Genomic DNA, 14,451 nt, shown 5'->3' with positions numbered 1-14,451 from the left:
TTCTTAGGAGGAGACCGAGATAACCAGGCACTGATAGGCATTAAAGCCAGCCTTAAATAGCCCAGGGGGAGCGTCAAGACGCACGCGACGCACACGCTGTGCGTCTAAACGCACGCCACGTATAGTCGCCGTGAGCGTGTACGAATAGTCGCTATGCGTCAAGACGCACGCACAGGAGAGCGCACAATGCGATGTAACGTTCCGGTCACGACATGCACTGAGCGTCGGATCCCATGCGGATGGCGGACTGTGCGGTGAACATGGTAAGTATCCTTACAGAGCACCAATGCTCCTAAAATGGCTGTTGGTGCAATTCCTGTTTGGGAAAGATAAAAAGGATTCATGGAAATGTGCGTCCATTTAAACTTAGATTTTTGAGTTTTAACAATACTTTAGACTTTTTTCGAAATTTGATTTTCGAATGTAAACTTAAAATTTTTGTACAACTGATAACAGCATTATAGTAACATTTTATAAATACAACAAAGATCGAGTTTAAGTCAAATTAATACCATGTCCAGTTTATACGACTTTGAATGCCAGAAAAAACGAATGTTAGTAAATCAGCCCCTTATTTTGCTACCTTAGGTACACTTTTTCACACACAAACATATACACACAGCCACATGACTTTTAGAAGTATACAAACGTGCATTTACAAATACTTTTTTGTTCCTTTTATTTTACATTTGTCTTTTGTTATGCCCTTTTTTTCTGATCAAGTATTTGATCAGTAACCATACTATCATATTTATTATGTTGTGGTTTGATTTTGTGGTTTTATTGCATTTTTATCCATACATTATTGTTTGTTATGAGGTTTTTGGCTTTGCAGTTTGGTAGTTTAGAATGTGTACTTTCCGAAAATATATATTTTTTGGGGGGGGGGGGGTCTTTGTTTTAGGAACTAAGAACTCATAATACACATGCACATACTGATGCATGGGTCATTCAGGAATAAATTAAAAATATCCAGAATGCTAGGGAACCAGGGCTTTCTGGATAAGGGATTTTTGCATAAATTGGATCAGCACACCTTAAGTCTACTAAAAAATCATTTAAACTTCATTTAAACCCAAAAGCCTTGTTTTGCCTCCAGTAACTATTTATTGTATCTTAGCTGGGGTCAATAAGGTACTGTTTTATTATTACAGAGAAAAAGGAAATCATTTTTAAAAATTAGAATTATTTTATTATAATGGAGTCTATAGGAGATGGCCTTTCCATAATTCAGAACTTTCTGGATAATGGATCCCATACCTGTACAACGCAAGTAAGTTGTGTATAGGGTTGCCAACTTTTCAGAGAAAAAATACAGTACTGACCTTCCTTTATATACATATTGTATATGTATATTTCCTATTAAGTACATTGCTTTATTTTTACTGACCAGGCCAGTAAAATACCGGCCAGGTGGCAAATCCTAGTTGGGTAGAATGATAGGTTTAGTTCCTACAACATAAAAACAGGGGTCATATAATGGGGGATTTATATTTAAGGCTTTTATATTGGCATCATGAGCTTTTCACATTCATTTACATAAGGGGATCTGTAGTAAATTTATACGATTAAAATAGCTAAAAAAAAAAAAAAAAAAAAAACCCTCGTTGTACCTTGTATTGCATTTGGATAATAGACTATAATGTCTGTAAAGCACTGCATCAATTGTAAAATGCATAAACAAGTGACTGACTGAGCAAGTCAAGGTTATTGATGGAAATGTGGCATTTTCATTTGCAAACAGCATAGGTATGCTGTAAATTCTATACAATCAAGTCCTGCTTGGATTTAGCACTGTAATGGTTAAGGTGAGGAGAAGACAGCAGAGCGCACAGCTAGAGCAGAGGTTTTTTTTACAAGCATTACCATTGCTTTATTGGCTGCTAGACTGGAGAGTGTGTTTGGTAACCTGAGTTGAGAAGAACTGTGCATGCTCAGTTAGCCAAGAACCAAAGTCAGTCTCTAAGGGAGGGGGCCACGTGTGTTACAGGAGAAGTAGGAATCCTAAAGGTGGCCCTACACGTGAAGACCTGGTCGCCAAGCGAGCGGATCTTCTCCCGATATCCCCACCTACGGGTGGGTGATATCGGGGGAACTTAGGCTAATTCGGATCGAATTATGACGACTGAAATAGGCGCAGACGGTTGGGGTGCTGCTTCACCGAGCCGATGCAGTCCCCGATCCGACTGAATTTTTTAACCTGCCTGATCGATATCTTTCCTATTCCAGGCCAGATATCGGTCGGGCAGGCCAGTTGTTGTTTCCCCTACAAGGGGTCCCTTGGACCGATTCGGCAGCTTATCGGCCTGTGCAGGGGCAGAACCGAGGGGCCTAGCCGACTGATATCTGACCTGAAATTGGCCAGATATCGATCGGCCAGGTTAGAAAATCCAGTCGGATCGGGGGCCGCATCGGCTCGTTGATGCGGTCCCCGAACCGACTGCCCCATTGCCGCGTTTAGAATTCGATCGTTTGGCCCCAGGCCCAAACAATCGAATTCGCCTACATGCCTCCCCGATATCGCCCACCCGTAGGTGGGGATATCGGGTGAAGATCCGCTTGCTTGGCGACATCGCCAAGAGAGCTGATCTGCCCATGTATGGCCAGTTTTAGGGCTGTGGCTAATCTCCCCGATTTGACATCCCACCACTCTCGAGGTAACTTTGTCGATTTCGGCAAATCGCCGGCGCCGTGTATGCCATCCCTCCAGTGATTTACATTCTCGCCGGTGGGATGTCATATCATAATCTCCCTTGTCGTGGGCGACTAATCTCCCCGTGTGCCACAGCCCTTAGTCAAACTTGCTTAAGATAGCTTTGTTTTGCCCTCTTATTGATCAGTCAGCAGTTGCAGATTTAATTTAGACTGAAAGGTTAAATGTTAGATGTAAAAGTGCAGTTTGTGGCTTGTGAACAGGGCAATGGTGGGGGACCAGTGAGTGGAGTTTAGGAGGGCTTAAGGTGCCATAATGGGGTGGATCAAGGAGGCGTAATGCGTGTAAAGTCCTTATTTTTCCCCTCCATTTGAGCCCCACAGGCCAACAGACTAAATTGATTCCTGATAGCATGCATAATTATAGGGACACCCCAACTCCTTGTATCCTGTTTCTTCTAAATTTGGCATAGACTTCTCTGTTTACACATACAGCCATGTGATTCATTCAGTTTTGTTTTTTTAACTGTACAGGTATAGGACCTGTTACGCAGAATGCTTGTGACTTGGGGTTTTTTGAATAAAGGATGTTTCCGTAATTTAGATTTCCATACCTTTAAGTCTACAAAGAAATCATTTGAAACATTAAATAAACCCAGTAGGATTGTTTTGCTTCCAGTAAGGATTGATTATATCTTAGTTGGGCTCAGGTAGAATGTACTGTTTTATTACAGAAAATAAAAAAAGAAATAATTTTAAAAATTTTAATTATTTCATTAAAATTGAGTTTTTGGGAAATAGCCTAACCATAATTCAGAGCTTTCTGGATCACAGGTTTTTGGATAACTGATCCCATACCTGTACTAATCACCAGGTCCCTTTTATTTTTTTGGAAGTATTGCAGGAAACGTCTACTGGGGAGCCTTTATAAGTTTGTACGTTGTTTAAGACCTGCTTTATAAAGCCACTAAACCCCTTTCTCGCATCAACCTGACCCTCAAAAACAACTCCAACTGGTGGCCAGGTGCTGGTAGTACAGTTCATTTTGTTTGCAGAGACCATACAGATACTACTAAACATATTGTATGTAACATTTAGCACAGAAAAAACATATAATATTGCATATATGTATTTATTTTCTCAAAAAAAAAAATCTAAAGCTGCGCTATAATTTTCTGCAACTTGATGTGATCTTTGAAATTTTTACCTAAATGTGCACAGTCGAGGTGGTGGTAAACCTTATACCTCAAGCTTCCAAATAGTGGTATTGACCTATGCCAGTAGGTGTCAGCAGTTGTGCCAAAATTTTTGATAATTGCTTATTAGAATGGAAACACGTGACTTATGATCTGTATAGTTAGCATAAGCTGTTTGATCATGCTGCGTTTGGGTATGGAAAATGCAGATGATGGTAGAGATGTGAGTCAGCAAGACTAGAGGATAGAGGTTGGAAATGGATATCTGGTCTGTGTGCATGGCCATGGGTAACTACCGAAGGTATTGTGCAGGCGGGTGGGACGTGGTCGCTAATCCATTCCACTGCGCTTAGTTTTTCAGCACTTTTGCCAATATCCACGCTGTGTAGCTGCACACAGGCTAAAGGCACATGGAGCTGTGCCTGGCCAGCCTAAGTATAACATATATCTTAAATACCAGTATCTACAAAGACCTTATATACTTGTGTATTTATGTATGACTCTTAACTGTTAAAATATTGTAATGACTGAATGTTTTTTTGCTAACTTTAGTTGAGTAGTAATGATCCTTCTCTCAAGTCAAGTTTAAGACTGCAATTTTATGTATTTTTTTTCTGTCCGTCTTTTTTTCTGTCAGGTTGGTAAAGAAACTGTTCAGACCACTGAGGATCAGATCATGAAGCGAGATATGCCTCCTGCATTCATCAAGTAAGCATGCCTTAGCCTATTGTCAAACCTGCTGGAGAAAACAAGTTGTCCTCCCTTGTGTTGTATGAGCACTGACAGGCATCCAGCTGTCAGTGCTCACATGGGATGGATTTCAGTTTGAAAACACTCAACTATGCATTTTTTGGCTAGATGGCAGCAGATCATCAGAGAAGTCTCCATGTTACATTTACCATAGGATAAAGGCACACAGAGCAATTCTGGGCTCTTTGATCTTTGTTTAATCCTGGAATGTGGTGCCATAAGACCTCCACTTACTTGCAAGGCAAACATTTAGACTGGGGAATAGGTAAGGCCCTTTATTGGTGATGTTTAAAAATACTGCCTGACAGTGTTATCCTTATTGGAGTTCTTAGGCAACTCAGCATTACCAAACAGAGCATTAATACCTGCAGTTAGTAGTTCAGTTTAGAGACTGTATTTTTGTAGATAACAAATTGTCTAATTCCAGGCAGTGTCATTCAGTGGCTACTAAAGCGAATAAAGTGCTGTCTAGCAAAAAAAAAGGGCATTGACTCAAGGGATGAAAAATTTAATTTTGCCTCTTTATAGGTCTCTGGTAAGGCCTCACCTTGAGTATGCAGTGCAGTTTTGGGCTCCAGTTCTTAAGAAGGATCTTAATTAACTGGAAAGAGTGCAGTCATGTGCAACTAAACTGGTAAAGGGGGGCAAGATTTAAACTATGAGGTTAGACTGTCAAAGTTGGGGTTGTTTTCTCTGAAAAAAAAGGCGCTTGCGAGGGTACATGATTATTCTGTACAAGTACATCAGAGGTGATTATAGGCAGATCGGACTGTGTTTTAGTTTAAAAACACCCCCTAATAAATGTAGTGTAATAAGAGTTCACAGAAAATATATACAGCTTTCCAGGTGCATAGTTAGTGGGGGATGCAGCCACCTCATGTAGCAAATCAATCTACCGATATCTAAAAACACATGAAAACAGAAAGGCGCACTCCCATAATGTAAAATCAAAGGTAAATAGTTTAATACGTAAAAGTTGCACTTACAATTGTTGCAGGCCCCATTGATTGATACGCTTATTGTACTGCAACAATTGTTATAGCTTTTATGTATTAAACTATTTACGTTTGATTTTACACTATGCGAGCGCACCTCTCTGTTTTCATGTGTATTGTTTAGATAGGTCAGAATAGCTTTGTGTGTGCTGGGTTTACTTGGAAGAGTTAAACTTGATGGACTCTGATCTTTTTTCAACCCTATGTGACAAAAAAATTGAGTGTTATCTCGGGCTTATCGATTGTTGCCAGCATAACTATATACATATTTTATGAACAGTAGCCTATTGCTTCATGGAGCACAAGTTTCTCCATGCTTTCTTGGGCCTCTCTACCTCTTCGTTTTTTTGGCTTTTCTATGTAATTGTGTATCTTCGGTGTACAGATCAGTTTATTGTACAACACTGTGTAAAATGCTGAGATGATGATGGTGATAATGATAATAACAATAATTTGACAATGATGATAATGGTAACAATTATAGCTAATTATTATAAATCATAATTGATAAATTGTAAACAATAATGGATAATAGTAAACCGTTTCCTGGCCAAGCGATCTTACTTACATGTGACTGTGTCAAAGGCTGGCATATTCTAATAATATTGTACTCTAATTTTAGACACCCTTTAAAGGGACTCATCTTTACAACTATTTTTAGTGGGAGTGTACATGTCTGCAGAAAGCTGAGAGAGGATATTTATAAGGGACCTCAATTTAGGAAGCCTATCATGACCAGACTCATTAGTAGGTAGCAGTATTGTTAAAATGGTGAAACCAGAGCCCCAAATTTTTAGTTTAAATATGTGGGATGCCATGCCTGAGCTTGTGGGTTTACGGGTCTTATGCTAATAACCATCTTAGCCATTTCAAGTTAGAATGTTGATTATGATAAAGCATCATATCTTGAGAGACAGCCTTTGTAATAAGTAAAGTGTCATTCAAATGCAGTAAAATCTCATATTTATCTTTTTTTTTTTTTTTTTTATAAATGTCACTTTTTTTTTTTTTTTTTTATTTGTTAGAAAAAAAAATGCATTGCTGAAAAGATGAACTTTCTGAATGAATAGGGAGGGGTTTATTTGAAAGTTAATAAGGATATTTTTGAAAATTGCCTAAAATTGTTGCAATTTGCCATATTTATTTTGCACAATTTCCCAGATACAAAGATAACTCACCCTAAATATAAAAGCCATAAGTATACTGAAGAGAAAAAACTATTTTACCGTATATACTCGAGTATAAGCCGAGTTTCTCAGCACCAAAAATGTGCTGAAAAAGTCACCCTCGACTTATACTCGAGTATATGGAGGTAAGAGTCTGACATCCGCTGGCATTCCCTCGCACCCCCCCCCCCCCCCCGTGTTAGTGGCGTCAGGAGGAGGCAGCAGGGCCCAGCCACAAACTGGGCTCATGTTTTACCAGCGAGGAGAATACTGTACTGTGTGAGGAGGTTCTGCAACAATGGGACTTTTTTTTTGGGTGCTAGTTTAACACTGAAGATAAGAACTCTGGCAGGATGTAGGTGTGCGTGCTGTAACTGCTGTATCCCTTGATGGATGCATCTCTTCATCAACCTGAAGAGATGCATCCAGAACAAGTTTGTGGCCCGGTGAGCAAGGTGGATGGAGGGCCAAGATCTCACCTCCTACTCAAGCCCTTTGAGCACTGCCTTCTGGAAGTCGTCGGTGAAGAGGTCTGTGGAGGGCTGCCTGGCTGATACATGGACACAGATAGGAGGTGTAAGTTTTTAAGTTTTTTATAAATGTAATCACTATTTTATCATTTGGAAATACCTCTGCTTGTTACTTATGCTGAAGGCCCCGATTTAAAGGAGAACTAAACTATGATTTGGCGGTCATATAAGCTGATGCTACAGGGCTAATTATTCAATTCTGATGCAAATGCCCTGGTTTTAGATCTGTCATGTAATCTAAATCTTTTGGAATCACTGGTGAATCCAGTATGTTGACTTGTTTTTGTTTGGCTTTGACCTTTGTTTCCAAACCATGTTAAGCATTCTAGGAGGGACAGGCAAGAGTCCCAACAGCACACACCTGCACAGGCAGCAGTGCAGAGCAGCAGCCCCAAGATGCTAGTGGGGCACATGTGCCAGACCCCATTCAGTCTAGGTAAATCTTATTTGGCTAGTTGTTTAACAAAGCAGTCACTTTCTGCAGTGTATTCTTATGTCTGTGTACTGTTTCTTATGTCTATGTCCCATGCCAGTCCTTGTCCACCCCCCCTGTGCTGCCCCCCATTATTAACCCTTTTTCTGGGCTGCCCACACATGGAGGTAGCTCCCAGTGCATGTGGCCATGTTGGGGCATGCGCAGAATGAGCGAATGCCTCAACTTGCTTATTTACAGGGCTGTGGAGTCGGAGGCAATTTTGGGTACCTGGAGTCGGAGTCGGCAAAAAATGAACCGACTCCGACTCCGACTCCGACTAAATTTAAATGGGAATAAAAAAAAAATAAAGCAAGTTTAAATGTCCCAATTCACAAATTAATTACTTCTCTGCTATAAGAATAAAGCCCAATGCACGCAGTGCATAAACGAACACGTTGAGTGACCATGATGCATGCTTTTCTTTGACTGTATGAATGTATAAAATACATTAGCATATTAAAAACGTCGGAGTCGGAGTCGGAAGAATCAGAAACTGAGGAGTCGGAGAATTTAACTACCGACTCCACAGCCCTGCTTATTTATGCACATACGCGTAAAACCAGATTGTGAGACGTCTGCATCATGCTCTCATTACAAGCATACATGCTACAGAAGATGGCTGCTGGCACCAGGAGCTCCCTTCAGGTGCAGGTGGCCTAGCACTGAGTGAGGGGGGCAGTTATTTTTAAAAATACTTTGTTTCCTCCAACCAGAGTGTGGGCTATATTAGCCTGCACATCTGGTGGGGGGGGGGATAATTTACATTGACAGGTGCCCCTTAAAGGACATGTTACAGGGTAACCCTTTTGAAATAAAAAAATAACAAAAGTGGTATAAAGGGGATACCTTTATTGGCTAACTAAGATAATCCGAGAGCACAACAGCTTCATTGTAGCTTGAAAAAGTAACTAAAATGTTCTGAAAGCTTGCTATGATTATCTTAGTTAGCCAATAAAGGTATCACCTTTATACCACTTTTGTTATTTTTTATTGCAAAGGGGTTATCCTGTAACATTTTGACTGGCTAAAACGGTACATCACCTTTTCCTGCATCTTACATGTTAACATGTTAACCCACAAAAAATGTTTTGCCTAATAAAAAAAAAAAATACAGAATTCTAAAAAACTTTTCAATTTATTTAATCTTATTAGTGCTTTAAAAGCTATTTGTAAATGTAATTGCTATTGAAAGCAGCATTTTCTGAACTTCTGGTTGTTACTTTTTTTTTTTTTAAAGTATCATTTTTATTGTTTTAATATACATAGAAGGGAAAAGGGGGGGGGGGAGGGAGCAACGGAAATACACAGCTTTTAGGCCCAAGTCCAAGTTACATATGATGGTGCGCACAGTTTTATACAGGAGTTTAATGGAAAAGAGGCATACAATACAGTAGTTGGTATACTAGAGCAGGCTTATAGTAATTGCCATACTAAATACATTAGACAGAGTTAATGTATCCATCCATTCATGGTGTGAGGGTTAATTCTCTAAGAACTTCATGTCACTTCGGGTATACCAGGGTTTAGCTCCAACCATGGGGACCAAATTTTTTCGAATTTCGAAGGGGACCCACGGGCTTCATATGTGATTCTAATAGAGGGTAGAGCTGTGTTAGTAAGGGTCTGCCATGTTTTCACAGAGGGTGCATTGTTTCCCAGCCAGTTTAATATTACCACTTTCTTGGCATAGTATAGGATGGTCCGGAACAGGGATCTAGTTTTATTGAGTGGCACGAGATCTTCGATCTGGGCCAGGCGGCATATTTCTGGTGTGCATAGGTTGGGAAGCCCCAGGTTGTCTACCATTAGGTTGTCTACCATGTATTTGATTACCTTGGACCAGTATCTCTGGATTGGTGGGCATTCCCATGCTAAATGTAGGAAGGAGGACCCTGTATTGTGGCATCTGGGGCATGTAGCTTCAGCATTGGGTCCCATTTTTTGCAGTTTGAGGGGCGTTATATAATTGGTGAATTAACTAATTAATATTGTATTAGTCTGTCTCGAAGTGAGACCAGATCGGTATATAGCACATCTGTGGTCTCCTCCCATTGTTCATTGGTCATATTTGGAATTATTTGTTACCATTTACGGCGTGCCGTATTGAAGGGAGGTGGGATACAGTCCAGCAGAGTTTTGTTTAGTCTGGAGGTTAGTTTACCTGTTTGGGGGTTTCTTAATACTGACTCTGACTATATTCGAGGAGGTAAGCTCTGGCTCCAGGGTTGCAAATTGGGCTTTAAGGGCATGTCGGAGTTGGAAAAAGCGAAATAGCTGAAGGTCTCGTTTGTCTAGTTTATCTTGGAGCTGTTCCAGGGAGGGAAATTTCCCGTTGCCCAAGATATCGCCTAGGTACTTAATGCCCATATGGGCCCAGTAGTGGACATGTTGGAGGCCCTGCAGATGTGGTAAATTTGAGTTACTCCACAGAGGGAGGAAAGGGGAAATAGGGAGGGTAGGATATTGGAGTAAATTAGTTGCCACTTTACATGCCCTAACTGAAACGGTGACTGTTGTAGGGTATTTAGGGTAGTCTGAGGGCTTTCTATATAGGGTGTTTTAGACTGCTTCTAGTGAGCCGACCTGGTGGGCCAGGATGAGGAAACCCGGGTCCTTCCCATCTGCGTGGATCCAGGTATGTGCATAATATAGCTGGCTAGCCAGAAAATATAGGTGTAGGTGTGGGAATGCCAGTCCCCCTTCTGATACTGGAGCCGCTAGCGATTTCCAGGATATTCTGGGGGTTCTATTGGCCCATAGGAAGGGGATCAGTATTGAGTTTATTCTCTGGAAGGTCTTTTTTGGGACCCAGACAGGAGAATTATGAAACTTATACAAAAACTTGGGAAGATAGATCATTTTATACAGATTTATTCTTCCCCATAGCGTGAGAGGGAGTTTAGCCCAAAAGGTTATTTTGGTCTTGAGCTGGGTTATGAGAAGTTCAGTATTATCAGCTATGTATGGTGCGGTTGAGGGTAAGATCTGAATGCCTAGGTATTGAAATTTAGTGACCCAGCACAGGCCGTGGGTATCTGAGGGGGTGTTCTGTATAGGGTCTACCGGGAGAATTACCGATTTTGCTCTATTAATGTGAAGGCCTGAGTAGCTGCCGAATAGGGAGAGTATCTGGAGGGCCGCCTGTAGGGAAGCGGAGGTGTCGGCAAGGAAGAGTAATAGGTCATCTGCGTATAGGGCCAATTTGTCTTCCATAGTGTGCTGTTTGAAGCCAGTTATATTGGGAGATTGTCTTATTTGCAGGGCAAGTGGTTCAAGCGCAAGCGCATCTGCGACTTCCGATTCGGTAATGGGAGCGTCCAGATGGGCTGCTTCTGCAGGGATTAGAGTTGGGAATTCTATCTTGTTGAGAAATAGTGTTCCTCTGGAGTGGCCTTATATAGTGACTGATAGGTGTCCTGGTAGTATTTTGCAAAGGTGTCAAGGATGTCGGAGGGACGGGTAACAAGGGCTCCATTGGAGTCTCTAATTCTGAGGATCAGGGTTTGTGAATCCCTGTATTTGGAGAGATAGGCTAGCAGCCTTCTCCCCTTGATCAAAAATACTTTGATTAGTGTAGAGTAGTCTCTTCCTGGTGAGTTTAGTGTGTGCTAGTTCTACATCTCTTTGTGCTTGGCTAAGGAATTGGTGTGACTCCTCTGATTGTGTGTTTGTGTACTCTTTTTTTTTCTGCTTCCTCAAGGGCAGCCTCAGCTATTTTGGCCTCCTCTTTGGATTTATTTCTAGCTTTAGTGATTTCGCTTATTAGTGTACCTCTAGCCACTACCTTGGACGCCTCCCATAGTTCTTCCCTGGGGGCAGTGTTCTGGTTCAGTCCCAGTATGCAACATATTCAGACTGCGAGGATTCCCTCACAGCTTCATTAGATAACCACAGTGGGCATAACCGCCAATCAGCTCGTCTGGCTTCGGTGGATAAATTTAGTGTTATAAGCAGTGGGGAATGGTCGGAAAAGGCTCTGGGGAGGTATTCCGCAGAGACCGTCAATTGTGCGAAGTCCGTTGATGCAAGGGCCATATCAATTCGGGATAGTGAGCCGTGGCTTGGGGAGTGGCACGAGTATTGCCTCTCCCTGGGGTGTTTTCATCCCATTTAGCTAGACTGGTGGGCTGGGTACCGGTTTGTCCCAGTCTGTCTAGGTGGGGTGCAAGGACAGCGTTAAAATCCCCGATAAGGCATATAGGGGCACTGGGAAATGATGCTATTGCAGCGTAGATTTTCCACAGTAGATTGTTATCAGAAGGGGGGGGGGGGGGCTCTATAAATATTGGCCAGTTGCGGGGGCAAGTGTCAATCGGTGACAAATCCGCTTTCATCTACTTTAGGTGGCAGTGACACTGGAGCAGTGGAAGTAGAACTAGGTGGGAGTGCAAGTATGGGGGATGGGCATGGTGAGGAGTGTGTAGGGTTCCAGTTAGGCAGCTGCCTCTGAGCTAGCCTCCTCATTTTGCCAACCAATATTCGGTTATGTTTGTAGGTACTTGCAGTGGCTATGTTGATATAATTAATCGCACATACAATCAGGATTACAGCAGAGTAGGGCTCAATGTGTCTCAGGGCTGCTGCAGTTGCCCAGTTCGGAGTAAGTCCTTTCCACTTTGAGTTCTCTAATTTACCAGGTTACTGTTTTAAGTCAGTAGGGCAGTGCTGTCCAACTGGCGGCCCGCGACCCCCCTCTGTGTGGCCCCCCACCTGTCTGGCTGCTTTGATGGCCAGATTTGTCTGCTCCAGCACCAGGTCCTTAAGCACACTTTCTAATCTACAAAGGCTCTTCTATTAAGGGCACTTTAAGTTCAAGTTGTATATGAAAAAGCACATTCATGTTGTACTGACATACTAAAGTAACATGGTTTTTTCCTCATTCTATGACTGACTTTTTAAAGGCGACATATACCATTAATTTTTACAATGCACTGAACCATGTAAAATAATGTAATATAGAAGTGCTTTTATTTTAATACCTTTGCGTTCAAATATGTCCATAACTGCTTGAAAACTGTGCTCTCCCCATGCCCTTTTGCAAGCTTCCGGTTTAGACTCTTCAGTATGTGGCTGGGGCTGTAGGCCCTGATAGACAGCAGCACAAGCAGAGAGACACAGAAGGAGGAAACTGGGAGGGGTTTTTCCCTGCTACTGTTGACTAAAGCCTGTCAGTCACTGCTGTGACCACTTCCTGTGGGAGACTGAAGCGACACTCCCATCTTTGATTTCGCCCTGGCTTCTGGTTAGAGAGGTTGTCTATGCAGCTCTCTGCATCATTTCACATTTTGAGGGAGGATGAATACTGTGACTGAATATGAACTTTATATAAAGTGTCTCCTTTAAACAGGGCACCCAATGTTTAGAAAGGTCATAAATGTTAAACATTGTTTATGTCATGTCTTGTATTTTTCTATCATAATGTTTATAATGCCTGGCCGCAGTGGTGCATCGTGTCATTGAACAAATGCTTGGCGGCAAACAAGACTTAAGACTTAAGACTTGGCCCTTTAGGGGTCAAACGGGCTGAAGAGGTAGCTCAGACTGGGTTTCTGATGCCTGCTAGGCCTACGGTAACTATTTATATTTCTTGTGGAAATATTCAAAATATATATATTTTTTAAAAAAACATTATACCTTTGTCATCAATACATTAAAAAAAAACTTCAACATGTTTAATGTTTTTTTTTATTTTGGGTTAAGATAATTTTAAAGAGAAATGTATTTGTAAAAGGTAAAGAGGTATAAATTACTGGGCCATTAAGGTGCCATTGATTGGAGGGAACACAGCAATGGGATTTCACAAATGCTGTACAAGAGTCACATCTTTCTTTGTGGAAATGAGTAACTTTCCCTTGAGATCTGTGTTTGAAAAATGTGCTTTACTTCCCCTTAAAAGTGTGTGAAATAAAACAATACAAAACAAAACAAAATAAACGCCTTACTTATGGTGTGGCATTAGCCTATCATCTACTCCTTGATTACATACAAGCAGCATTGTGATGTACTTATTGCATTGGTCAGAAAGGCAAATATCCAAGAGTAATTATCTATAATTTGCCCAATAATAGTAATTAAAACAATGGGCATGACACTGATGCTATGGTAGATCTACTAACACAGGGCTGTCCAACTGGCGGCCCGCGACCTCCCTCTGTGTGGCCCCCCACCTGTCTGACTGCTTTAATGGCTTACCTTTGTGTAAGCTTTAAATGGTATCAGTACTGTGATTAACTGGCCCCCTGCATGGTTCTCACCTCAGATTCAGGCTGTAATCCCCTGTGTTGTTGACACCTTTTAATCCCTACATTGTTCACCCCCTGCAATGTTCACACCTCAGGCTGTGTGCAAACTGTAGGGGCAGTGCCAGCGCACAGGCAGCATAGGGCAGGCAGTGTATGGCACAGGCAGAGTATGGCACACACAGGCAGGGTAGGGCAGGCAGAGTATGGCACACACAGGCAGGGTAGGGCAGGCAGAGTATGGCACACACAGGCAGGGTAGGGAAGGCAGAGTATGGCACACACAGGCAGGGTAGGGAAGGCAGAGTATGGCAGGTTTTTGCTGTACTACCACCATTAATATGGCTATGGTCATGCGAAAACATGGGTGTGGTTTCAAGTGGGTGTGGTTTTAAAAAGGGGAGTGGTCAAAACTAGCTTCCATTATCGGCCCTCCACCACGGAGGCC

At 41.8% G+C, this 14,451-nt stretch overlaps 1 protein-coding gene across 5 annotated transcripts in view; it reads left to right on the top strand.

The window, feature by feature from the left end:
* The window catches only part of vcl (vinculin), a 117,043-nt gene that overhangs the window by 14,951 nt on the left and 87,641 nt on the right, over nt 1-14,451 (top strand). For all 5 annotated transcript variants that reach the window (XM_031904678.1, XM_031904675.1, XM_031904676.1 and 2 more), the window contains one exon: nt 4,486-4,556. In XM_031904678.1, coding sequence (XP_031760538.1) covers nt 4,486-4,556 — 71 coding nt within the window. The remainder of the gene's footprint in view (nt 1-4,485; nt 4,557-14,451) is intronic.

The sequence above is a fragment of the Xenopus tropicalis genome, chromosome 7 (genome assembly GCF_000004195.4).
Source record: "Xenopus tropicalis strain Nigerian chromosome 7, UCB_Xtro_10.0, whole genome shotgun sequence".
Lineage (NCBI taxonomy): Eukaryota > Metazoa > Chordata > Amphibia > Anura > Pipidae > Xenopus > Xenopus tropicalis.
This window is presented reverse-complemented; position numbering and strand designations above follow the sequence as displayed.